A 27,909-nucleotide genomic window follows, 5' to 3' on the forward strand; every position below is an offset into this window, starting at 1 on the left:
TTTACCGGCGTTAAGCATTCCTTCCAATTTCCTCCCGTAGTAAATATGGCTGCGACGACACCCTGCCTCCTCCCCCGCGCTCTGATTGGTTGACTCCTTCTACCGTAATTTTGGTTCGTCGCGGGGTGGGTTAAGGAGTGAATGGCGCTCAGTGGCATGTATGAGTGGTTCCAGGCCCTAAAAGCATTGTGGATTTGCTTGCTTTCCTCCTTCTGAAGACTAGAGGTCGGCCGACAGGTTTGGGAGGTTTGAAATGCGGGGTTGATTTCTTCCCTGTTTTCCGGTTCTGCCCGCGGGAACCTTCAGGAAAGCGTGGAAAGACGGGAAGGGCGTGCGCCTGCTGACCGGCCCCTTTCTGCCTCTGCACGGTCGTGGTATCCCGCCTTGCGCTGCTGTATGGAGTCATTCGCTTGTCGCTTCTGGCCTACCTTTAATAGAAGTGCAAACGGATGCATTGAGAAGGGGGAAAGGGTATTAAAAAATCTTTACCCTACTCACTTTCCCCAAAGGCCCCAACGACTTTGCAGATTTATCTAGTTTACCTACACGAGCATTTGAATGTTCAGAGGACAAGGGCTTCAATATTAAAAAGAGTGGGAACTCCTGGCGTTTTAAGGGATTTGTTACAGTTCCTAAACTGACTTTTGACCACCATTCAACACCTGCAGCGTGAGATTCCTGAGCGTTTTACCATCCTGCGGCTCCAACATGTTCTGTTGGTTAAGTCGACTGTGCGGGGAATTATCCACACCCACCAGAAGGACCACCCAGTTGATCTGGAGTTCTGCCGCCCGAAGTATGGTACTGAGTTCACAGAGAATTCCAGGTGAATGCAGTATGGAACTTTGTCCTCTGAACAGCACTGCCTCTTGTTCTCTGCAGCCAGAGTGCTTTATTCCATTTCCCCACAAGTCTTGACTGGCTAGCTTTATGTATAGGAGCACATTATTCACCCTCTTCCTTTTTTATTTTTTCCCCTGAAGTTTAAAAAGACCAGTAGAGTAATCACATGAATAGTCTGTTCATTTAGTTGATGCCTAAATAAGAAGCCTAAAATATTCTTGCATACTTGAGAATACTTTAAATAGGGTTTTCTAGTGTACAAGTGACTGTTTCACTCTAGATTCATATACTAAAACCAGTTACTGCACCAACAAACTTCTGTAATTTCCAGGACTTTTACTTCATTTGAGGAAGAATGTGCACTATAAAGAACAGATCGGTGCAAACACTGAGTGATCAAAAATATTTATAGTCTTAAGAGGAGGCAAAATTTTACATTGACAGTTATTCACTTGGATTTTGACATATTTGCAGGCAATTTTAATAGTGATTGATTACGTTCTTCAACTTTAGATTTTATCCATTGACATGAAATACCAAAGATGGTATGATTTAAGAGTCTATTCTCAGAAATTTGCAAATGATATACTTTTAATCTTGCCTTTTTCCCCCTCTTTTTCAAAAGAACTCAGTAGCTTTGTTGCCCGGACCAACACATGTGGAGAGTTGCGTTCTTCTCACTTAGGCCAAGAAGTCACCTTATGTGGATGGATTCAGTTCCGAAGGTAGATAGAGGCAAGTGGTGTAAGAACACATGATGATGGTTTTCCCAAGGCAGTTTCAAACCTTTATTAATTTTCAACCGTCAGAAGAATAAAAGCTTTGCAGCTCTTGCAGGATTCTCAGAAGTCATTGAGTTTTCAGTTTTATTTTGTTTTGAAAAACTCAAATAGTGTCACTCAGTAAGTACCAGTAACATTTGTTGAAGCGTATAATAATGAAGTGTGATCTACCAGAGGACAGAAATGTCTCTAGATTTACTAAGATTGAAGAGTTCCTAGAACTAGTAATTGGGTAAGCTGATAAGCATCAATAGCATAAAAAAGCATATTTTATTCTAAATTTAGGTAGAGAAAGGCCTAAAAATATGAACAATGATTCCTTGCTGTTGAGTCCATTTTTTTGTTGTTTGGCTCTTTATTTCTAGAACATATGTGAATAGCACAGTAATTCACAATGAAGAGCTCCAAAATACATAGATTGTGTGACTTTCCTAAAAAATATGTCCCCTTTGGGTGGATATTTGACCCATACCTTTGGTGACTTCTATCTCCTGAAATGAAAATCTGAGGAGGCTTTTCTGTACCTCTTCTTGGTACTAAGAACGTGAGAAATGTAGGTTGAATGCTAAAATATTGGGATTTGGGGACCTTTTGATAGTTTGTAGAGGTTTAAGTTAGTATTAGACCTCTTTTAGAAAATTTTAGATTGCATCTCATATTTGGTGGTGGTGTTCAGTTGCTAAGTCGACCCCGTGGACTGCAGCATGCCAGACTTCCTTGTCTTTCACTATCTCCCAGGGTTTGCTCAAACACATGTCTTTGAGTCATATATTTAGAAAAAGGTAAGATTTTATATTGCTGCATTTAAAAAAATGACCAATCAGATGTCTCTAATATCCTAAAATATTACTTTTGGATTTTAATATGTGCAAGGTTTCCAAATTTAGTTAAATTTTCTTATAAAGACTTAAGCTAATAAAATTTTTAAAAATCTGCCTTTTTATTAATAACTCATCTGGATATTATTCGTAAGCTGTACATACAGCTAATAAAAGTTGATATTGCAAATGAAAAAAGTGTTTTTTCCTTAATAACCTACATAGATAATTGCATGAATATAGATAGCTATGAAGCACAGTATTTATTATAAAAAAAGAACGTGAGAAATTGCATGGGCTTTTTGTTTAGTTTGTTTTGCCTGCTTAAATTTTGGTCTCAGAGATTTTATCCTAATATGTTCATTTTATTCATTAATCAGGCAAAATATCTTCCTGGTCCTAAGAGATTTCCATGGACTTGTTCAAGTTGTCATTCCCCAGGATGAGGTAATAGAAAGGTCCTCCTATTACGTGAAAGTTTCTTTGATGCTTTGAAACAAAGCATGTTGGATCAGTGTGCTTGAGGTTTTTGTTAAAACTACTGTAAGCAGCATTAAGACTGATGACAAACTGGGAAAAAATATGTACAATTCATGTTACAGACAAAGGACTAATTTCTCTAATACATAAAGGCTTCTACAAATCAATAAAAACATTTTTTTAAGACCAGTGATCCAGTAGAAATATGAATGCAGAATATGAACATAAAATCTATAGAAAAGAAGATATAAATGGCCGTTTTTTTATATGTCTGTAGACATATGAAAATGTGCCAACTTTACTCATAGGCAGAAAAATGTGAATTACATTGCACAGAATTGGGGAATTCCCTGGTGGCCTAGTGGTTAGGATTCCAGACTTTCACTGCCATGGCCCAAGGTTGAAGAACTGAGACCCTGCAAGCCATGCAACATGGCAAAAAAAAACATTATACAGAATTGTTATTTTTGATGCATTAGATTGACAACACACAGTGTTTGGGAAAATAAATGCTCATCCATTCCTGGAGGAAGTACAAGTTGGCACTAGCACTATGGAGGGCAATTGGCAATATCAAAATCATAAATGCATACATTCTTTGAACCATTCATTCCAGTTCCAATCAATTATCTTAAAGTTATCTTACAAACAGACTAACATAGATGCAAAATGACACAAATATAATACCAGATTATTCACTGCTGAATTGTTTTTAATTGAAAGTTGGGAATAACTTAGACATTCCCCAATAAGAGACTGGTATAAAAATTAACGTACATCCTCACAGCAAGGAAAAGCTGGAAGAAGCTCTTTATATACTAATACGGGAAAAAATCCAAATTGTATTGTTAGATATGAAAACAGGATACAGAAGAGCATGTAGAGTGATATTATCTGTACTAAAAGGGCGTGTGTGTGTCTGTGTGTGTGTGTGTGTGTTACAAAATATACCTGAAACGACACATAACGTTGAGGAGGGGAATTAAGGGGTGGAGGGAAAAGATAGGAGAGAGACTTTTCACTGTAGATCTGTTTGTACCCTTTGAGATTGAGCCATATGAAGTACTACCTGCTCCAGAAATAATTACCATTAAAATTAGATAATTCTCGCCATGCTTCTTGGCCAATTGGTTTCTAATGTGGTAATATTTACAAATTTTTATATGCCTGAGAAAAATAAGATTTACTCAGCTGTTAATGTTTGAATTAAGTAAAGAGTCATGGGTTATCTTTCAGATATCAGAAATGAGCATAGCTAACCTAGGAGAAGTCTTTCATTGCTCCTGGATTTAACTGTCCCTAAGTTTAACCCTGGAGACAGTTGCCTTTCAAGTATGTGGGGCTTGTTTGCATTAATCATTCTTCTTACTTTCTATTAAGGAAAAAAAATTTGGAGACAGTTGCCTTTAAAGTATGTGGGGCTTGTTTGCATTAATCATTCTTCTTAGTTTCTCTTAAGGAAAAACAAATTTAATTCTTAACTAATAGTTTTATATGCTCGGTTATATGGCATCAAAATGGGGATTCAATTTATCAAGTTTTTGTGTTTTTTTTTAACCAAATTCTTTAATAAAGTCATTAACGGCAGCCCTGGTATTTATGGTAATTAAGCTATGAGTATTAACATTTTTCTAAGCCATAATCTAGTTGCTGCAGAGTTCTTTAAGTTCACTTGTTTGTTGGAACTGTTTTTCCCTCTTACTCTGTAGTCTGCTGCTTCGGTGAAGAAGATTTTATGTGAAGCTCCCATGGAATCTGTGGTGCAAGTGTCTGGGACAGTAATTTCCCGACCTCCAGGACAAAAGAATCCAGTTAGTAATTTAGAAACCGTCTATTTAAATTTTACCTGTGTACATTTGCACAATCAACACATTCAAGCAACAGAGACTGTGTATCTATTAGATATCTAGCACTAAAGCTCTGCAGGTTCTACAGATGAACCTACAGATTTAAAAATCATCACTGCGAACATAAGCACCTAAATAAATATGCATGTTAAGACATTTGTTAATGAGCTCGTCAGCCACAAAGACGCATAAGAACATCAGTCATACACAGACATTTATGTTTTAGACTATGCACTATTAGCATCCCATGCGTTTTACATATGTAAATAAATGCTTGCATTTCATAAATATTCATTGTGTACATGATCGATTGAATGATTTTTAAAACAGGTCTTTTCTCTCTCTTTAAGAAAATGCCAACAGGTGAGATTGAAATCAAAGTTAAGACAGCTAAACTTCTGAATTCCTGCAAGAAGCTGCCCTTTGAAATTAAGGACTTTATGAAGGTGCCATCTTCTGTTACTAATAAAACAGAGTGTCTAGAAAATGCTGGTAACCAGCAAAGTGTTTTTGGAATTTTAAGAAAAAGTTTTTCTACGAAATTAAGCATTCTGTTATAGCTATGTCATGAATATTCTTCTAATTTTATAATTTCCTGGTAAACTGTTCTTAAATATCAACATTTCATTAAGCTAGAATGTTTTTTCAGACAGTTGGAAACATGGTTCTCTTTAAGACTTCAGTGTCATTTTGTTCAAGTTTTTTTGTTGCTATGGTTTTACATTTTGTAGGGAAATTTGTATCTACCATTAGAATGGCCAAATGGCATATATTGAGCAATGCACATGTTAAGTTTAAGCCTCTAACAATGATAAAATGTTTATAAATCATACAAATATTATTACTTTAATTTAGGATATTCTTTGAGAAAGCTAGATAGCCCTGAATATGTAAGCCCAGCTACTTTTCAGCTTTGTGACAATTATCTACAGTTGTCACAAATAATCTATAGCTACCTGTATAATACCTAATTTGTAAACTAACCTATAAAACATACATTTTTAAATTGTATGGCCACTTTGTCTTATATTTGAGTTCCCAATACTTAATATTTTAATTAGAAAAAGCAATATAAGTACAGAGTTGACCTTGTTATGGCGGGGGGGGGGGGGGGGGGGGCAGGGAGGAAATGTACAGTTTTCCCCCAGCTATAAGCTCTTAAAAAGAGAAGTGGCAGACAGTTCTTCTATTTCTATTTTAGTATCAAAGAAATAACCTATTCTGGGGAAAGGACTTTTTAAAAAAAAGTTGTCAGCACAAGAGGGAGGCAAAGATTTACCATCTTAAAAAATAAGCAGACCTCCTCGTTATGTTCCTACCAGTACAGTTGTAGCGTCGTCCTCTGTTCCCTTCATTTCACTTCTCCCATTCAGGTGAAAAGTCGTGGCTGTTTTTGGCTCTGCTGTTGATTTTTTAATAATCTTTGAAATCTTTACTTTTTCTATTTTTTCAAGACCAAACTCCAGGCTTAAAAATGAATAATGGATAGAGAGTTCCCGGTGACCTAGTGGTTAGGATTCCAGAATCCTTTCACTGCCATGGCCCAGGTTCAATCCCTGGTTGGGGAACGGAGATTTCAATAAGCCCCATGGTGTGGTCAAGAAAGAAAAAAAGAGGGAGGGCGGAAATGAATGGATACAAGTTTAGAAAAGTAGGTAAATTTCAGTCAGTGAAGTGTGGTTCCCTGAAAAATGTAAAATCTGTACTAGTAACAAGCCTAGAAATTGTGAGAATTAAGGATGCTGGTGTATATACAACTGGTAGAAGCTAAAGATAGAGCTAAAGTTTTTGAAAATTCAGTCTGTGTCTAAAGTTAATACCTTTTTAATGATTGAAACATTTGAAATATTTTAACATTTGAAGCATATTTAAACATAAAAATCTTTACATTTGTTTAGAAAACAGAGACTCTTCGTTTGCAGTACCGCTACTTAGATTTGCGTAGTGTCCAAATGCAGTATAACCTGCGACTGAGATCCCAGATGGTCATGAAAATGCGGGAATATCTCTGTAATCTACATGGTAAGGAAAGAAACAATAATTTCCATGTGTTTTATCCTAGAGCATAATTTAGTAACACAGAGCATAATTTAGTAACATAAAGCATAATTTAGTTCCCTCAGTTCAGTTCAGTTCAGTTGCTCAGTCGTGTCCGACTCTTTGCGACCCCATCAATCACAGCACACCAGGCCTCCCTGTCCATCACCAACTCTGGGAGTTCCCTCAGACTCATGTCCATCAAGTCAGTGATGCCATCCAGCCATCTCATCCTCTGTCGCCCCCTTCTCCTCCTGCTCCCAATCCCTCCCAGCATCAGAGTCTTTTCCAATGAGTCAACTCTTCGCATAGGTGGCCAAAGTACTGGAGTTTCAGCTTTAGCATCATTCCTTCCAAAGAAATCCGAGGGTTGATCTCCTTCAGAATGGACTGGTTGGATCTCCTTGCAGTCCAAGGGACTCTCAAGAGTCTTCTCCAGCACCACAGTTCAAAAGCATCAATTCTTCAGCGCTCAGCCTTCACAGTCCAACTCTCACATCCATACATGACCATAGGAAAAACCATAGCCTTGACTAGACAGACATTTGTTGGCAAAGTAATGTCTCTGCTTTTGAATATGCTATCTAGGTTGGTCATAACTTTCCTTCCAAGGAGTAAGTATCTTTTAATTTCATGGCTGCAGTCACCATCTGCAGTGATTTTGGAGCCCAGAAAAATAAAGTCTGATACTGTTTCCTCACCTATTTCCCATGAAGTGATGGGACCAGATGCCATGATCTTCGTTTTCTGAATGTTGAGTTTTAAGCCAACTTTTCAACTCTCCACTTTCACTTTCATCAAGAGGCTTTTTAGTTCCTCTTCACTTTCTGCCATAAGGGTGGTGTCATCTGCGTATCTGAGGTTATTAATATTTCTCCCGGCAATCTTGATTTCAGCTTGTGCTTCATCCAGCCCAGCATTTCTCATGATGTACTCTGCATACAAGTTAAATAAGCAGGGTGACAATATACAGCCTTGATGTACTCCTTTTCCTATTTGGAACCTGGGTCATAAATATAGACTTTTCAAGGTGATAGTGCCTGTGTATATCGGCTATATATTGCCCATCACATTGAGGTGGACCAGCCCTTTGGTTTTTATCTGTAAGTTTTCTTAATTGTTTCTCATGCTTACACATCATTTATTGGGAGCTCAGGAATGTCACATGAGGGACTTGCCTGGTGATTCAGTGTTAAGACTGCACTCCCAAAGCAGGGGGCCTAGGTTTGATCTCTGGTCAGAAAACTAGATCCCACATGCCCAAACTAAAACCTGAGGCAGCCAATTAAATAAAATTTAAGAAAAGAAGAAGAAGAAGAAATGTCATGTGAATGAAACTAGACTTTTCAATCAGCCCTGGACTTTTTTCTACTATATTTGTGTTATATTTGCTATGCTAGCAGAACAGGAAAACCAGAACAGTTCAATACACAAGAATCCGTCAACAGAATTATTTCAGGACAAGAGTACAAACTTTATGAACAGAATAGAAAATCTTCAGCTTCCCTCTTGAACTGGTGGAAACCAGCATTAATGTGCTTGGTAACTCAATTACAGTCAAAATTCCTAATTAAATGGTAGCCTCAGATTTGTTGGACAGTACTTGGTAAATTCATGTTTGGTAAATTCCCATCTATTAAATTCTGACATGTCTCTCTTTTTTAGGTTTTGTGGATGTAGAAACACCAACATTATTCAAGAGGACTCCAGGGGTATGTATATTCCTTAAGTCAGCCTACTAATAATGTCCTGCTGGTTATGAAACTAGACCACTTTGCTTTTATATTGCCTTAGTTCTATTTCTTTTATTTTACTGCCTTAGGATGGTCACATTAACTAGGTGTTTTTAGAGTTGAAAAAATAATATGGGTTAATACTTTTAGTCAGAATGTTTTAATCCTATATCATTTTCTTTCCATTGAGCTTTATAGCTACCAATCAATAATGAATTTGTTCTTTAAAACTAAATCACATGTTCACTAAGAACTGACATTTCCAAACACTGGTATTTATACAATCCATGGACTTATAAAATTATAGTTTAAGTTTAGATAAGCAATTAAGAATTACTTGCATAGGAACTGATGCCCAAAATCCTTTTAGTTGGACTTCCCTCCTGGTCCCGTGGTGAAGAATCGGCCTGCCAGTGCTGGGGCACGGATTCTATCACTGGTCCAGAAAGATTCTACGTGCCGCGCAACAACTAAGCCCATGTACTGAAACTGCTGAGCCCATGCAGCACACCTACTGATGCCTGTGCACCCTGAGCCCATGCTCTGCAATTAGAGAAGCCACTGCAATGAGAAGCCTGCACACCACAACTGGAGACTAGCTCCTGATTGCTGCAACTAGAGAAAACCACCACATAGAACAAAGATCCAGCACAGCCAAAAATAATAAATAAACAGGATTCCAAATTAAAAAAAACAAAAAACTTTTAACTAGTAACACAATTGGGCATTCATCTCAAAAAGCATAATACTAAGTTGGGATCAAACTGCCAACATCCACTGGATTATCGAAAAAGCAAGAGAGTTCCAGAAAAACATCTATTTCTGCTTTATTGACTATGCCAAAGCCTTTGACTGTGTGGATCACAATAAACTGTGGAAAATTCTGAAAGAGATGGGAATACCAGACCACCTGACCTGCCTCTTGAGAAGCCTGTATGCAGGTCAGGAAGCAACAGTTAGAACTGGACATGGAACAACAGACTGGTTCCAAATAGGAAAAGGAGTACGTCAAGGCTGTATATTGTCACCCTGCTTATTTAACTTATGTGCAGAGTACATCATGAGAAACGCTGGGCTGGAGGAAGCACAGGCTGGAATCAAGACTGCTGGGAGAAATATCAATAACCTCAAATTTGCAGATGACACCACCCTTATGGCAGAAAGTGAAGAAGAACTAAAGAGCCTCTTGATGAAAGTGAAAGAGGAGAGGGAAAAAATTGGCTTAAAGCTCAACATTCAGAAAACTAAGATCATGGCATCGGTCCCATCACTTCATGGCAAAGAGATGGGGAAACAGTGGCTGACTTTATTTTGGGGGGCTCCAAAATCACTGCAGATGGTGATTGCAGCAAGGAAATTAAAAGATGCTTACTTCTTGGAAGGAAAATTATGACCAACCTAGATAGCATATTCAAGAGCAGAGACATTACTTTGCCAACAAAGGTCCATCTAGTCAAGGCTATGGTTTTTCCAGTAGTCATTATGGATGTTAGAGTTGGACTATAAAGAAAGCTGAGCACCAAAGAATTGATGCTTTTGAACTGTGGTATTGGAGAATACTCTTGAGAGTCCCTTGAACTGCAAGGAGATCCAACCAGTCCATCCTAAAGATCAGTCCTGGGTGTTCATTGGAAGGACTGATGTTGAAGCTGAAACTCCAATACTTTGGCCACCTGATGTGAAGAGCTGACTCATTTGAAAAGACCCTGATGCTGGGAAAGATTGAGGGCAGGACAAGAAAGGGACGACGGAGGATGAGATGGTTGGATGGCATCACCGACTCAATGGACATGGGTTTGGGTGGACTTTGGGCGTTGGTGATGAACAGGGAGGCCTGGCGTGCTGCGTGCGGTTCATGGGGTCTCAAAGAGTCAGACACGACTGAGCAACTGAACTGAATATTAAGTATACTTAATATGTACAAATATTATTATACTTAATATGTACAAACATTATTTAAAGCCTACTATGTGCCAACCTTTTGGGGACTGAAGGATGAGTAAGAAATGAACTGTCATTTGTGGGAACTTTACTCTTTAGTTGATTTCATTGAGGAACGACTTCCACCAGTTGTTGGATATGTTTTTTTAATAATATTTCTGCACTCCCTCTCTCTCATTCAAAGGGTGCAAAAGAGTTTGTAATACCATCCAGGGAACCTGGGAAGTTTTATTCTCTCCCTCAGAGTCCTCAACAGTTTAAGCAGCTTCTGATGGTTGGTGGTCTAGACAGGTGAGCTTTCTTTATGCTAGCAGTGGTCAGAAAAAAGGGAAAGAGGGGAAAGGAAACACAAAATTGTCTAATCTTTCAAAAGAAGTTTCGAAAATGTATGAGAGTTTGGAAAATACTTGTAAAATACCCTAAAAACGTGTAGTTATTATGTAAAGATTTATTCGGTGTCCATTATGTACAAAGTTCTATGCTAATAGATGGGACAAGGGGTTAAAAACAAAAAAGAATAGGTTTTGCTCTTGAGCTGATGAATCTAAGACAAAACAGGATAATAAAACCAAGTGTGACGTAAACCAAAAATAAGTATGCTGAGAGTTGCAGACTGGTTGCCTTAAGTAGTTGGAAATTATATTGTTTTGGGGAATATCATTAAAAACTTTGTGATCTAGGCCTTCTGGGACAGAGCTGCATTTCAGCAGGTGAAAATGAAAGTTGGAACAGCATAGCCCAGGAAGGCTCAAGTGTACTCATGGAGCAGTGGGTATTTCAGTTTGGCTGAAGCAAAAGAGTATGTATATAAAGAAGCATGGACTGTCCTGTGTGTCAGTCTAATATTTGGACATCCAAAGGTGCCATTGTATGTTTTTAAGAAAATATACAGAGTAGTTAACTTCTCGTGGGTCAACCATATGTCGGAGTAGGTTAGAGCATCTTAAGGATTTTACAGTTTCTTGCGTTGCTTTAGTAGTAGTATTATTTCATAGCCTACATTGCCAGGAACTATTAGGGGAAAGTGTGTGTGTGTTTCTAGAATCCTGACTGAATTAATGCTGTTTTCCAATTGTAGATATTTTCAGGTTGCCCGATGTTACCGAGACGAAGGTTCAAGACCAGACAGACAGCCTGAATTTACTCAGGTACTTATATTCATTCGCCTCTTATTGATTCAGCCTTGCTACACCCAAGAATGTGGACAGAAATTATACTTTCTTCTCATTCCATTTATCTATCAGATATTTAATTAAACCAACCTGTAGTTAAGGCATTAATTATTTAATTTTTGATCCATTTACAAAGAATATGGTCTCATGTTGATGTTTGACAGAAAACAACAAAATTCTGTAAGGCAATTATCCTTCAATTAAAAAATAAATTAAAAGAAAAAGAATATGGTCATAAACTAAGGATGAACAGATTCCTAAAGTGTTTCAATGATCATGATATGATAAAGTTCTTTTAAAAAAATCTCTTGTGCACTAAAACCAACAATTTCTCGTGTTGACATTTAATCTGTAAACAGATCTAGTCAGTGTGAACAAAGCTATTATGATTTAGTTTCTATGTTATATCATATTAACCAGTGTAGGTGAAGCACAAAAGCCGTAAGATTTAGAGATGGACAGACATTAAGATCAAATACAGTTTAACTGCACACACTCAGAAGTCACTTAGCCTCTCTGAGCCTTCAGCCATGGGATAGTTGTGGGCACTAACAGTTGGATGTATGTAGAGCATTAGCACAGGGCCTGGCACAAAACAGACATACTACAATATTTAACCTGCTCCCCCACGTAGTAAGAACAGAATCCAATGGTAATTTGAAACAAGAGGAATACATAACTGTGTATGTCTTTATTAATACGGTGGCTCTTCAAGTTAGTTTCCGTATGTTGTTTCGGTTTCAGATCGACATAGAGATGTCCTTTGTAGACCAGACGGGCGTCCAGAGTCTAATTGAGGGCTTGCTCCAGTATTCGTGGCCCAGTGACAAAGATCCTCTGGTGGTCCCTTTTCCTTCCATGCCTTTTGCTGAGGCACTGGCCAGCTATGGAACCGATAAACCTGACACTCGCTTTGGGATGAAGGTACTTTTCTTCACTTTTCCCAGGACTCTGCCCCCAAATGGTCCTGTAGTCAATTTTGAACCACTTTAACCTTTACAACCAGTTACACTGTTGTATCATATTTTTTGCTGTTCCCTTAGCTTGTTACTTTTGTTGTTACCCAGCGACAGCAAGAGAGAATAATAGCATGTTAACATTACAATCGGAGAAGGCAATGGCACCCCACTCCAGTACTCTTGCCTGGAAAATCCCATGGACGGAGGAGCCTGGTAGGCTGCAGTCCATGGGGTCACGAAGAGTCAGACACGACTGAGCGACTTCACTTTCACTTTTCACTTTCATGCACTAGAGAAGGAAATGGCAACCCACTCCAGTGTTCTTGCCTGGAGAATCCCAGGGACGAGGGAACCTGGTGGGCTTCCGTCTATGATGTCGCAAAGAATCGAATACGACTGAAGCAACTTAGCAGCAGCAGCAACATTACAATACCTTTTCTCTATCTACTGTGTTCCAAGATCCATTTTCAAGAGCAAGGTTTTTCCTACTGACAAGTTATTAGTTATATGGATGTGAATGGTAACTTGAAAGAAAAAAAAACTTACTCTTTCCTCTTGAATTTTTCTTAAGCTAAAATGGACTTGGAAGGCAAATGATTAAGGGTTATTTATTCTCTTTCCCTGGTCTATAAAGAGCTCAAACATGGGAAATGTTTATTCGCAGAGCAGTTTCCCTTAGGAAGCCACTTTTTATTTTCTCTTAGAGAGCAACAGTTCTTCATTGCTGTAATGCTGATGACATTTATCTTGGTTCTCAGTGTAGATTCCTTAGAAACTGAATTCTGCCTGGTCCACAAATAGGCAGCACTTAATTCTTATAATGAAAAAAATGTAACAGAAAAAGTTATACCTACCTGCTTACAGCAGCCAGGTTAACTACTCCTTGTTTCTTTTGTAATATGAAATGGTCGTTCTTCTTAAGTTAGGCTGCCTAAGTTAAATTCTGGCTCTGCTACTTACTGGCTGTGTTATCTTGGGCAAGTCATTTCTTTGTGCCTTGGTTTCCTCTTTATTAAATGGGGATAATAAGAGGGCCTACCTCATACTCTCATTGTACAGATGAAATGAACTATTACTGATACATTAGTACCTTAACATTTTTATGGTGCCCAACCTGCAGTAAACACTGGATGAACGTGCTCTGTAAATGTTAAGATCTATTCTCCTCTTTAAAATCTTGTTTGTAAAAGGTTTTGTGATAAAAATGACCTCACGTTGAGTTACCTTCTTCTGTTCTATTTTCCAGATTGTAGATATCAGTGACATGTTCAGAAACACAGAAGTTGGATTTCTCCAAGATGCCCTTAGTAAACCCCAAGGAACTGTCAAAGCCATATGTATCCGTAAAGGAGCAGTAAGTGGAGCCAATTCTATGTCTTCTCTAGAATCTGTATTTGGGAAGTAAATATGTTCAACATTGGCATGTTTAAGCTTCAGAGAGAAACATTCTCTTTAAATAAAAATGTAATTTGTCATATAGAGTCTAATAGTGTCTTTAGAAGCAGAAGATATTAAGAAGAGGTGGCAAGAATACACAAACTATACAAAAAAGATCTTCATGACCCAGATAATCAGGATAGTGTGATCACTCACCTAGAGCCAGACATCCCGGAATGTGAAGTCAAGTGGGCCTTAGAAAGCATCACTATGAACAAAGCTAGTGGAGGTGATGGAATTCCAGTTGAGCTGTTTCAAGTCCTAAAAGATGATGCTGTGAAAGTGCTGCACTCAATATGCCAGCAAATTTGGAAAACTCAGCAGTGGCCACAGGACTGGAAAAGGTCCGTTTTCATTCCAATCCCAAAGAAAGGCAATGCCAAAGAATGCTCAAACTACCACACAATTGCACTCATCTCGCACGCTAGCAAAGTAATGCTCAAAATTCTCCAAGCCAGGCTTCAGCAATATATGAACTGTGAACTTCCAGATGTTCAAGATGGATTTAGAAAAGGCAGAGAAACCAGAGATCAAATTGCCAACATCTGCTGGATCATAGAAAAAGCAAGAGAGTTCCAGAAAAACATCTATTTCTGCTTTATTGACTATGCCAAAGCCTTTGACTATACGGATCACAATAAGTTGTGGAAAATTCTGAAAGAGATGGGAATGCCAGACCACCTGACCTGCCTCTTGAGAAATCTGTATGCAGGTCAGGAAGCAACAGTTATAACTGGACATGGAACAACAGACTGGTTTCAAATAGGAAAAGGAGTACGTTAAGGCTCTATATTGTCACCCTACTTATTTAACTTATATGCAGAGTACATCATGAGAATTGCTGGGCTGGATGAAGCACAAGCTAGAATCAAGACTGCTTGGGAGAAATATCAGTAACCTCAGATTTGCAGATGACACTACCCTTATGGCAGAAAGTGAAGAAGAGCTAAAGAGCCTCTTGATGAAAGTGAAAGAGGAGAGTGAAAAAGTTGGCTTAAAGCTCAACATTCAGAAAACGAAGATCATGGCAAATAGATGGGGAAACAGTGGAAACAGTGGCTGACTTTGTTTTTCTGGGCTCCAAAATCACTGCAGATGGTGATTGCAGCCATGAAATTAAAAGACGCTTACTCCTTGGAAGGAAAGTTATGACCAACCTAGACAACATATTAAAAAGCAGAGACATTACTTTGCAAACAAAAGTCCGTCTAGTCAAAACTATGGTTTTTCCAGTAGCCATGTATGGATATGAGAATTGGACTGTAAAGAAAGCTGAGCACCAAAGAATTGATGCTTTTGAACTGTGGTATTGGAGAAGACTCTTGAGAGTCCCTTGGACAGCAAGGAGATCAAACCAGTCCATCCTAAAGGAGATCATCAGTCCTGGGTGTTCGCTGGATGGACTAATGTTGAAGCTGAAACTCTAATACTTTGGCCACCTGATGCAAAGAGCTGACTGATTTGAAAAGACCCTGATGCTGGGAAAGATTGAGGGCAGGAGGAGAAGGGGACAACAGAGGATGAGATGGTTGGATGGCATCACCGACTCAATGGACATGAGTTTAGGTGAACTCTGGGAATTGGTGATGGATAGGGAGGCCGGGCGTGCTGCAGTCCATGGGGTCACAAAGAGTCGGACATGACTGAGCAACTGAACTGAGTGTCTCTAGAACTATAAGGAGAGAATGATAAAACCTTATGAATTTGAGTTTACACTCTCAAGGTCTAGTGCTTTTATTTTTCTTTTTAATGCTGTAAAGTTCTGTACTTCCTTTGGGATTATTTTTCTGTTTCCAGCCTCAGTTTGTCCAAAGGCTCCCAGTTCTGTATCAATTTTAGCATAGCCATTGCTTGTTGGTTCGGGTTTTCTGAGGCTCTGGGATCTATTGTATTAATAATGGGAAGAGAAAGGAGGTGGAGCTATGAAAAGCAAAAGGAGTGGAAATGAGAGTAGGAGAATTGTTGGGTTGGTTAAGCATGGGCTCTTTAGTAATGGGACGTGTCTTTTTTATGTAGTTAGCACATCTGCTTTGGAAATAATTTAGGAAGAGGAATTCCAAATGTATTTTGAATAGGATGACTATTTTGAAAGACTACTCAGTTGAATATATAAGCATATTAGTATATTTAAAATGAGTATAAGAATTCAGTACCATTACTTTTTATTCACTTCATATGTTCAGTGGAAAGTAATTTGGTGCCCATACTCTAGTCCAGATATATTGAATGTGTCCAGGTAAGCTCAGTATAACATATATTGCTTGATATTATTTATCCCAATTTGAGTATATCCATTCTTTCCCAGGTAGATTAGAAGGGTCATGAGCCATGTAAACCTCTTTATATCTCCCGTACCTGAGCTCCATGAGTATTACTGATGATGAGAGCCATAGTATCTCACTTAGAAACACATTGGGATAATTTAAAGAAATAAGATATAAAGAATTTTAAGTGACCTGAAATAATCAAATTCCAAGCCTTCTTATTGATTTTGTTGATCTTTCACAATTCAGTTGTAAAGATACATTTTGAACATATTATGTATGCACAGTCTTCTGTGGAATACATTCACAGCTGTTTCCATTGAGACCTGCATAATTAGAAAGAATACACCTGAAACAAGCCTTAAAATTTTGTCATTTGACAATAGAAATTAAATCTTTATTGAACCTTATATTATAATGGAAAGACACAAAATATATTTCTTTCCCATTTCATTGACATGTTTGTGAGGCTATCATATTGATGAATTTACTTTTTCTTTCATCAGAAATATTTGAAAAGGAAGGACATTGAATCCATTAGAAAATTTGCAGCTGACCATTTTAATGAGGTAAGGAGCAGGTTTTTTCCTTTCTTTTAGGGATTCAATATTTTAACTATTAATTGCTTGTACTCTTATGCTATCATTAGTCTTGAGAGGTTTGTTATTTCAGATCAGTCTTCTACTTTTCTTCTTTTTCTTTTGAAAGTTAATCTTACCCCTGGATATAACTCCAAGACTCCAACTTAGATGAATTTACCATTAATCAGAATGCAAATTTCAACCATAGCCTTTTAAAATAAATAATAGTACTTTAATGCAGTTGGGAAGATTAAATAAAGCCCAAGGTTTAATGGGCCCAAGGTTTAAATGAAGCATGGTTAGTGTGAAAGAAAGCCAATATTCATTATTCTTCCCATACCCTTTTTTTAAATTCTGAATATACCTGTCCTTAGAAATATTTTGTGTTCTTGGCTTGGTGAACGGTAACACTAAAATCTAGATGAAAAGGAGCAGGAAATGGGCATTCTTACACTGTCACTGGAAGTATGAATTGCCTCGATCATTTTGGAATCAATAACTTTAAAAATAGTCATGCTCTTTGAGTCAGTAATTTTCTATACCTTAAAGGAAGGATCTTGGATATGAGGACACTTATAGACAGTATTGAAAGGTTGTTGTTGAATGAAAAGACGCCGGGATTCTTGGCCGCCAGAGGAGAAGAATTCAATCCGGGGCCAGAGACGAGGCTTGATCACTGAGAGCTTTTGTGTAATAAAGTTTTATTAAAGTATAAAGGAGATAGAGAAAGCTTCTGACATAGGCATCAGAAGGGGGCAGAAAGAGTACCCAGCTGCTAGTCTTCAGCTGGATGTTATATAGTCACTAGCAGTCTGTTAATGAAAGAAAGGAATGTCTTAAAACTCAGAATGGCACCAGGCCCCTAACCCATAATATGCATTTTGGGATAATCTTGGCACCAAATGGTTCATCCTGGGCCATAAAATGATTAACTTGAATCTTGTAGAAGGACAGATTACCATACAAATAGTTTCGTTTACATAGATTAGGGCGACGATATCTGAGTATAACATACTGGTTTTTCAAGTAGGTTCTGAGCCATGAGAGAACCGACTTGAAGACAGAGTTTGGGATAAATGCATAACACATTAGCATAGCTTAAGACAAATATTTCCATAGAAAAATGCATTGGTTATCTCAAGGTTTGAGAATAGTTAACTTCAGGTGCAACCAGGTGTCATTATGGCAACACAGTATTTTAAGAGAAACCTCCTTTTAAATTTGTATAGAGAAGGAAAAAAATATCACTAGGTTTTTTTCCTCCTGCCACTTAAGAAAGATAAAAATGTCTGACACTTGTTGGAGACCCCTGGCCTTCCTGCCTGTTACCCTCTCAGTATTATTTACAGGAATAAAATGAAATCATATGGGAGTGGTTTAATTAAGGAAGAATTAAGGAAATAAATATTAAAGTTCCTTTTTGAAGTTTGTAATGTAGGGGAAATGTTCAGGTTATAATGATCTGTAAGAAAAGGAGAATACAGAATTACATACTCACTGATCATAACTATATAAACTCCATGGATTGAAAATGGACTACCCAGTCTCTTCAGCAAGTGGTATTGGGAAAGCTGGACAGTCACATGTAAAAACACACTTCAAACATACTGTCACACCAAAATAAAGTAAACTCAAAATGGCTTGAATGTTTAAAATATAAGACATGACACCTTTAAACACCTAGAAGAAAACATAGGCAAAACTTTCTCTGACATAAATTGTAGCAATTCTTTGTTGGATCAGCCTCCCAAGGCAAAAGAAATAAAAGTAAAAACAACCAAATGGGACCTGGCCACATTTACTAGCGTTAGCTCAGTAAAGGAAATCATAAACAAAACAAAAAGGAAACCTATGGACTGGGAGAAAATATTTGCAAATGATGTGACCACCAAGAGCATATTTTCCAAGTTTACAAACAGCTCATACAACTGAATATCAAAAAACCAAAGAACCCAATCAAAAACTGGGCAGAAAACTTAAGTAGACATTTCTCCAAAGAAGATATACAGATGACCAATTATTAGAAAAATGCAGACCAAAACTACAATGAGATATCACCTCACACTAGTCAGAATGGCCATCATCAGAAAGTCTATGTAAACAATAAAAGCCAGAGAGGATGTGAAGGAAAGGGAACTCTCCTACACTGTTGGTGGGAATGTAAATTGATGCAGCCAATATGTAGGACAGTATGGAGTTTTTTTCCTTAAAAAACTAAAAATAGAGTTAACTATTTGATCTAGCAATCACACTCCTGGCATATCCTAGAAAAGAGGAAAACTCTAGTTTGAAAAGATAGATGCACCCCAGTGATCACAGCAGCACTATTTACAATAACCAAGACATGGAAGTAACATTCCGTGTGTTGCACACTTTGAGGGGCCTTTTAAATATGAAGCTTAAGACCTCTCTTTGTAACTTGCCTGTCTCTTTTGTTTTCATGTCCTTTCCATCATTTTGTCTTTTTTATTCTTTCACGAAGATTTCTTCAGCTCTCCTGTTGAAATTTAAGTAGTCATATTTTTATATCCTATTAGTTCTTGCTTGCTTCTTTGCATTTTATTCTGGTTTTATTGATAAAGTATCTTTTTTAATACCTTTGAAGATTCAAGTTTTTTTTGGTCCCTAAATTATCTCTTTCCTTAGGGGTCTTTTTTTTTTTTAATGCTATAGCTTATTCAATATGTAGTGATTATTAGTTACACATATTTAAGAATGAGCTATTTCAAAAGCTGTTTAAAGGGCCCTATGTAAATGGTTAGGTTTACTTTCGAGTGAGCAGCAAGATGGTTGCCTGTTTCCCGGCGGCCCTGTGCCTCAGAATTTTGCAGGGTGAGATCAGTTCCTTCTTTAAAAAAAAAAAAAAAAATTCAGGCAATTCTTTACTGGGGCCCCTGCTGCAACAGAGGGGAGCAAGAACAAACGACAGTTTCCCTTAATTGTTTGTTCACTGGAGGATGGGGACAGGGCGGGCAGGGGACAGAAGTGAGCTTGTTCCTTATATGGGATGAAGATAGGGGTTTATCCACGTGTTGCTGCTGCTGCTGCTGCTAAGTCGCTTCAGTCGTGTCCGACTCTGTGTGACCCCATAGACGGCAGCCCACCAGGCTCCCCCGTCCCTGAGATTTTCCAGGCAAGAACACTGGAGTGGGTTTCCATTTCCTTCTCCAGTGCATCAAAGTGAAAAGTGAAAGTGAAGTCGCTCAGTCAGGTCCGACTCTAGCGACCCCATGGACTGCAACCTACCAGGCTCCTCCGTCCATGGGGTTTTCCAGGCAAGAGTACTGGAGTGGGGTGCCATTGCCTTCTCCGATCCACGTGTTAGGCCATATCAATTCCTTCTTGTGCTGAAGCTGCTCCAGTGTTCTCTAGGCTAGAGTTTCCTTCATCTTGCTTCTTTGGTCATTCCTATTTCACTCACATGCAACCTGCCAAAAATTTTCACGAATCTCTTATTTGCTGGCATCCCTTCCCATCCTTCTTTCCTTTTTCTTTTTTTTTGTTTTTTTTTTTTCGTTGTGGTGAGATTACTTTTCAGATTCCTTTAGTATCAAGGAGGAAATAGAGATAATCTCAAGATAACCTCTTCTTTTTCTTTTGGAGACAAGAAATCTTTGTACTACAGGAAAAATAAATCACCCCTGCTTTTTAAAAACTGTAAGTCTTTTTCTTTATCAGGAAGTCTTACCTATATTCCTGAAAACCAATGAAAACTGGAATTCTCCAGTTGCTAAGTTCATAATGGAGGAGCAAGGCTTGGGACTCGTCAAACTGTTGGAGACCCAAGAGGAGGACGTGGTCCTGCTCACTGCCGGAGAGCACAAGAAAGCAGTAAGAAAAATTACCTCCAGGCTTCTGTGCTGTTGGTGTTGAATGATGCCTCTCTTCTCCTATGTGTATCGTACATACTTGAAATTGACTGTTAATTTCATAAAATGGAGCTGCTCCGCATGGTTTTATATATATGTTTTATAATTTTATTGATTTTTGGCTGCACTGGGTCTTTGTTGCTGCATGGGCTTTTCTCTAGTTGTAGCCACTAGGGGCTTCTCATTGCACAGCATTCTCTTTTTGTGGAGCATACAGTTGGGGCGTGCAGTCTTCAGTAATTGCAGCACTCAGGCTTGGTTCTTGCTGCTCGCAGTCTGTAGAGCTCGGGCTCAGTAGTTGTTGTGCACAGGCTTAGTTGCTCCATGGCATGTGGAATCTTCCCAGACCAGGATTCTGGTCTTATTGATAAAGTTCCATGTGTCCCCTGCATTGGCAGGTGGATTCTTATCCAGTGCGCCAATAGAGAAGGCCAGTTTTTATATTAATAAATGTCTTTTGGCATTTTATAATGCATTATGTAAAAACTATAGTTTTTGCATCATCTGCCAGCCTCCATTGGCATTGCTCACACAGATTAGATTTGGCTGATTAGGAAAGCCACTTAGGTGGAGAGAGGGCTATTGATACTCATTGTACAACTGTGAAAAAATTTTTCAGTTTTGAAGTTTCGCAGATTAAGAAAAGTTGGTAGTCCCAAACTTTTGTACAGAATGCATTTCTGAAAATGTGAAGGGACGGATCAGACTGCTGAAGGGCTGCTGGGTTGGCAGACACTCCTGGTCCTACTTAGCTGAAACAGAATCCTTTTTCCTCAGGAGCAGCACCTGGCAGGTGGTACACGCTGCCACACACTGGCTAAATCACCATTCTTCAGGAGATACATGGAACAGTGGATTTAACTTTAGAGATCACTGTAAAATATACAAAGTGTGGTTTGTGTGTGCATGCTAAGTCGCTTCAGTTGTGTCCAACTCTGTGACCCTATGGACTGTATTGTGCCCTCATTGTAAAATATACAAAGTGTGGTATAAAACTCAAACATGAATATTGAAAATATAATGTGGCGGGGGGGGACTTCCATGATGGGCTAGTGATTAAGACTCTATGCATGTAGTGGGTATGGGTTCAGTCCCTTATCGAGGAACTAATATCCCATGTCCCATGCAGCCAAAAAATAAAAAGAAATACTTAAAAAGAAATATACTGTAGGGAATTCTCTGGTGGCCCCATGGTTAAGACTTTGTGCTTCCACCCCATGGGAACCAGTTTCAGTCTTTGGTTGGAGAACTAAGATCCCAGATGCCACATGGCACAGCCAAGAAAAAGAAAGAAAATATACTAAATATACAGTAAATGTCAAGCATGATAAAAAGTCATCCTTGCACTATAGTATATCTTTATAGTGCCTAATTTGTACTTTATCAAGTTTATTCTACTAATTTATATTTGTGCTGTACTTATTTATCATTATTTCTTCCAAAGGAATAGTTTCAGGGTTCATCTACAAGCCTAAGTTAATCTACTACCCTTCCCTTTCCCTGCAGTAAGAGTGAAGAAAGCTATTTAATTACAACTTTTTTTGAAACCACAGTCATTTTTTAAATTAATTCATTTATGAAAATTGAGGCACAGAGGTTAAGAATTTGTTCACACTCACACAGCTAGGAGGTGGAGGACCCTGACTTCTAACCCACAAAATCTGTTTCCAGAAGTCTCACTCTTAATGTAACCTCTAACCCATACTGTCTCTCTAATAATGGCCAACATTTATTGAATGTTAAGTGTATACAGCCTCTCATCAGCTCCTCCCCACAATCCTTCAGGCACAGTAAGGAAATACTCATCATAATGGCTGGTTCATATTACAGAGCTTATCTGACTTGATCTTCACAACAGTCTTTAGAGTAGATATTTTATCTCCATTTTACTATGGGAAAAGGTGCACAGGAGTTAGTAGCCAAACTGAGATACAGACCTATGTTAATCAAGCTCTGGTACCTGTGTTCTCAAGTCACTGTGTTAGCAAATACTCACCAAATCTGCTGAGTGTGGCCATCATCCTCAGCAATGTCGCAAATCATCCTCAGATCCTTCTCTTCTGAGAGGCAGAGAGTGTCTCGTCTGTAAATTGGATAGCTCAATTGATAGAGAATCTGCCTGCAATGCAGGAGACCCCGGTTCGATTCCTGGGTCCGGAAGATGCCCTGGAGAAGGGAAAGGCTACCCACTCCAGTATTCTTAGGCTTCCCTTGTGGCTCAGCTGGTAAAGAATCTGCCTGCAATGCGGGAGACCTGGGTTCAATCCCTGGGTTGGCAAGATCCCCTGGAGAAGGAAAGGGATACCCACTCCAATATTCAGGCCTGGAGAATTTCATGGACTGAATAGGCCATGGGGTCACAAAGAGTCGGACACAACTGAGCGACTTTCACTTCTCAGAGAAAGGCCTGGCTTTAGAATCCACATGTGTCATTTGCTGCCTGTTCTGTTACAGCAGTTAACGTTTGTATCTTCTGTTTGCAGTGCTCTTTGATGGGAAAATTACGACTGGAGTGTGCTGACCTTCTAGAAGCAAGAGGAGTGGTGCTTCGTGACCCCGCTCTGTTCTCTTTCCTTTGGGTGGTGGATTTCCCCCTCTTCCTTCCCAAGGAGGAAAATCCCCAAGAGCTGGAGTCAGCCCACCACCCATTTACTGCTCCCCATCCGAGTGACATTCACCTTCTTTACACTGAGCCCCACAAGGTATGATAGCTATACTTCCAAATTAAACGGAAATACGGAAACTTCAGGTTTCATGGTCTGACCCAGTTCCAGAAGCCCCAGAAGAAATTGTCAGATTTGAGCCATTGTCCCTAAGTAGCTACAGTTTCTTCAACCTACAGAACAGAAAACCAGAGATTTTTCTCTAACACAAAGGCTCTTTGAATCTTCTAGGTCCGTAGCCAACACTATGACTTGGTTTTAAACGGCAATGAGATAGGAGGTGGTTCTATCCGAATTCATAATTCAGAGCTTCAGCATTACGTCCTGGACACAGTACTAAAGGTAACATCATCTTCTAACCTGGCCTTTTTTTAAAACCCTAATATTTGTCTGTTTTGTTAAAATTTGTCATGAATGGAGGATTCACTAGCTACAGAATAGTGTCAGCTTATTTCTCTACCTTTAGTGTTAGACTTTGAAAAATAAATTAAAATAATGGGTATTTTTTAGTGACTACTATATGTCAAGCACTGTTTAAGTACCTTATATGCATGGACACACTGAATCCTCACAATTATTTCTTTTGTGTCAGCTTAGCTGTGGACTCTATAGTTATCTACTCTCCGTCATTAGGCATGGGCTCTGGAACACATGGGCTCAGTACTTGTGGTGCAAGGGCTTAGCTGCTCGGCAGCATGTGGGACCTTAATTCCCCAACCAGAGATTGAACCTACATGTTCTGTGTTACAAGGCAAATTCTTAACCATTGGACCACCAGGGTAGTTCCCTCACACTTACTTTTTAAATTAAGACCCTTATTCTACTTATTTTAAAGATAAACAGATTAATGAACCTAGCCTAAAGTCACATAGCACAGAAACAAGCAGCGCCAGGATTCAGGCCCAGGCAGGGTTGCTCTTGAACCCAAGCTCCCAACCTCCTAATCACGGCACTGCTCCAAAATGGATGCAGTCTGAAGTGGCTGAAAATTGTGTTGTTTTGGGGGAGTGGGGGGGTGCAGTTTTGGCCACACCACAGGGCATGCAAGATCTTAGTTCTGCAACCAGGGATCGAACGCATGCTCCCTACAGTGGAAGTACAGAATCTTAACCACTGGACTACCAGGGGAGTCCTGAAAATATTGATACTGCTAGAGAAAAGGAGAGTGATTTGAAAGAATTTTATGTCACTTAGTATTTGAGGTGGGGTAGATTTTAATGATAATGACGGAGAGTGGGTTAATCAGAATTTTCAGAAGAGTCTATATAGATGCAAGCCTAAGAATCTGTGGTTTGTTGATGACTCTTCAGGAGGCTAGGATGGATTTCAGGAGGCCCAAGAAATCCTTGGAAATCTTTGGTCCAGGAAGTCCAAGAGAGTCTGATCCTAAAAGATCACTTTGTGGAGTGGGTTATTTGAGATTGAGGAACTTTGGGAACAGCATTGGAGAACTCAGAACACTCTAGCTTTAAAAACTTTACAAACTCCCTTAACTTTTCTCCTCTTAAGTCAAAACCCCTAACCGCTAGTTTCCCACTAGTGGGAAACCACTTCTGTTTTTTCTTCATTCCTTTCAAGCTTCTCAAAATGTCAGTGAGAATACATTGCTTGAACTTCTTCTCTTCATTCACCCTAGTGCCTCTCGGCCCTTGTGCACATTAGAACAGAATCACCGGTAAAGCATTAAAAACAAAACAAGAAAACCACTCACTTTTCCTCAGCAGACCAATTAAAATAAAAAAGCTCTAGATGTGAGATTTGGACATTTGTTCCTTGAAGTTTCCCCGACTTGATTGTGACCTGTAGTCTGGTTGGGGACCCATTTCAGACACAGCTGCAACACTTCCACAGGCATTGCCCATAAAAGCTATCTTGCCCGTGGTCATCAGATCCAGCAGCCTCTTGTTGGCCCACAAGCTGTCTTATCTTCTGGCAGCATCTGCACTGTTGCCTTCCTGATAACCTCACCTCTTAGCCCATGTGACAAGACCAGGTCCTCCTTTTCACCCTTTTTCTGAGGCCACATCTCATGTCCTTAATTGGTCTTAACTCTGTCTGCATTATCAGCATAATAGCTGCATTTACTGAGCCCCAGGCATTTCTCTGCATGTTATAGTACCCCTGATTTGTCATATTCTCTTGCTAAATATAGGCCTCTAAAGGTACTTTTTAAATTCAACTTTTATTTTCCCTTTAGCAACTAATTATATTATTCTGGCACCTAGTGGGCCCTCAGTATGTATTTAAATTATCTTTTGAATTTCAGGAAGATGTGAAATTGCTCTCCCATCTGCTCCAGGCTTTAGATTATGGGGCGCCCCCTCATGGAGGAATTGCCTTAGGTAAACAATCTATCCTTTTTTAAGCCTTGTTTCAATCCATTGCCTAAGTGTCAAATTTGGGCTCTCAGTTTATGAGGAAGGGTGGGGTTGGGGAAGTGGAGGAGTAAAGAGGGTATGAGGTGAGCCCAAGAGTTCTAAAAGAATTTGGTGTTTTTCATTTTGATATTTTTTTGCCCATGCTGTGTGGCTTGTGGGATATTAGTTCCCAGACCAGGGATTGAACCCGGTCTGAGCAATGAAAGCGTGGAGTCCTAACCACTAGACCACCAGGCGATTCCCTGATGATATATTTTTTAAAATATATTTAACCAGTTATAAAGATAAAAGTTAACTGATAATTTGCATTTGAAAATGTTTTTTAATAGAATAAAACTAGACAAGTCTTAAGTCAATATTGCTCACTTCCCTGGAAGCTCAGACACGTTCATTGGAGTATGAAAAGTACTGCTCCACAGTATTCAGCTTATGTGAAATTAGGAATATGCCAGTGCCTTTCTGATGGCCCAGGTTGCTCACATTGCTAGTTTTTTCAAACAAGAAAAGTGTGAGAGGTTCTAGGCAGCTTACCTAGATTGTAGGCCCTCAACAACAGGGACCTCCTTCTGTGTTTTTGGAGTCCTGTGCACAGTACCTAATTTTTTTTAAGGCCTTCAGTGAGCACTTGCTAAGGTCTCATTAATTGCTGTGACTATTAATCCCAGTCACATGTGAATATTAGTCCTGAGCACTTTTCTACAATGAGATAAAAGAACCTCTCAAACAGAAGTTCCCTAAAAAGGCCAGGGAACTGTGATTAGCTGCAACTTATTAAAGGCTCTTATTTGTTTTATACAACCTTTAAGAAAAACTAAGTCACCCTCAACCTTAGATTATGTTCTCAGTTATCAACTTTATATTTTACAGGGTTAGACAGACTGATGTGCCTTGTCACTGGAGCACCAAGCATCAGAGATGTCATAGCCTTCCCCAAATCCTTCCGGGGGCACGATCTCATGAGCAATGCCCCAGATTCTATCCCTCCTGAGGAACTGAAGCCCTATCACATCCAGGTCTCCTGGCCAATGGATGCAGAAACAGAAAAGAGCTCATCGAATCATCCATGCCGTTCAGAAAGTTGAGCTATTGAATTTTGTCCTTTGTTTCCCCAAGGCTAAAATCAGATCTGGAGTTCGGCCACAGATCTGACTTCAAGTTTTTCGATGGAAGAAATCCAGGCTACATTCTTCACCTCAATGAATAAACAGATAAAAGGTATCCAGTTTTCATGATAGCGTGCAATGCTGGGATTATTTGGAACTTTTTTAAAGTTTCTTTTTACTTGGAAAGGTGTGAAAGATGGCTCTTTGTTGGAGTAACATAAAGGCATAGTATTTTCTAATCACATTTTTTATACTCAGATAGTAGACTGTTCTCTTAGGACAGAGGTAGTCAAATCACATGTAAAAATGTGGAAAAATTCTTGCCCCATTAGACTGGTCAGTTGACGGAGGGGTCAGTGCAACCAGCTTCACCACAAGAATCCTATAAAATAACCTGGATAATGACATTTATACTATCAATGTAATATAGTGAGAAGCAACACGACATAAAGCAAAAAAAAATCACTGAAATAAAGGTCACAAATGTTAATCAGTGCTTTACCCCACAAGTTGTGTAAATCTCTCTTGGCCTCCCTTTCTGCCTATATGAAATATAAATAGTACTTTCCCTGAATCTCTCTTCTTGTCAGAATCCTAGGAGATAAATATATGTGGAAGATAACTTGAGTAAATATGCTCTGAAAACCTTTCAGGCATTATTTAAATGAAATATTATGCACCTGGAAATAGAATACTCTTTAGTATATAAAGTAAAATACTTTATGTAAAATACTAAAATACTATGTACTTTATAATTTTAGGTTAAAACTGACATCTATGGTAAAAAGGAAAACAATAATCTCACTAATCATTATTATTTATATTTCTATTTTTTAAAATAATCATGAATTCCTGAACAAATTTTCCTCAATTATAACTGAAAATATTAACCTTAAACCAACCTCAAATGTAGAAAAGTGAACACTGGAATTTACTCATTTTTTTACACATTCTGTTGACACAAATAAAGACTTATAAAATGTGAATAAGGTCTTGATTGTT

General features: G+C 38.7%; 1 protein-coding gene across 4 annotated transcripts; it reads left to right on the forward strand.

Moving 5' to 3' along the window:
- The first annotated feature begins 106 nt into the window (after positions 1–106).
- Positions 107–27,893, forward strand: DARS2 (aspartyl-tRNA synthetase 2, mitochondrial). 4 transcript variants are annotated; one of them, XM_005217104.4, is made up of 18 exons: positions 107–237; positions 669–826; positions 1,469–1,568; positions 2,824–2,890; positions 4,633–4,734; positions 5,121–5,216; positions 6,669–6,792; positions 8,473–8,519; positions 10,666–10,772; positions 11,560–11,629; positions 12,398–12,577; positions 13,859–13,966; positions 16,820–16,882; positions 20,573–20,725; positions 23,247–23,465; positions 23,658–23,768; positions 25,693–25,768; positions 26,672–27,893. In XM_005217104.4, exons 2-18 carry the CDS (start codon positions 709–711, stop codon positions 26,884–26,886), a joined length of 1,956 nt encoding a protein of 651 aa, XP_005217161.1. In that variant the 5' UTR covers positions 107–237; positions 669–708; the 3' UTR covers positions 26,887–27,893.
- The last annotated feature ends 16 nt before the right edge of the window (positions 27,894–27,909 follow it).

Source organism: Bos taurus, chromosome 16, assembly GCF_002263795.3.
Source record: "Bos taurus isolate L1 Dominette 01449 registration number 42190680 breed Hereford chromosome 16, ARS-UCD2.0, whole genome shotgun sequence".
Classification (NCBI taxonomy): Eukaryota; Metazoa; Chordata; class Mammalia; order Artiodactyla; family Bovidae; genus Bos; species Bos taurus.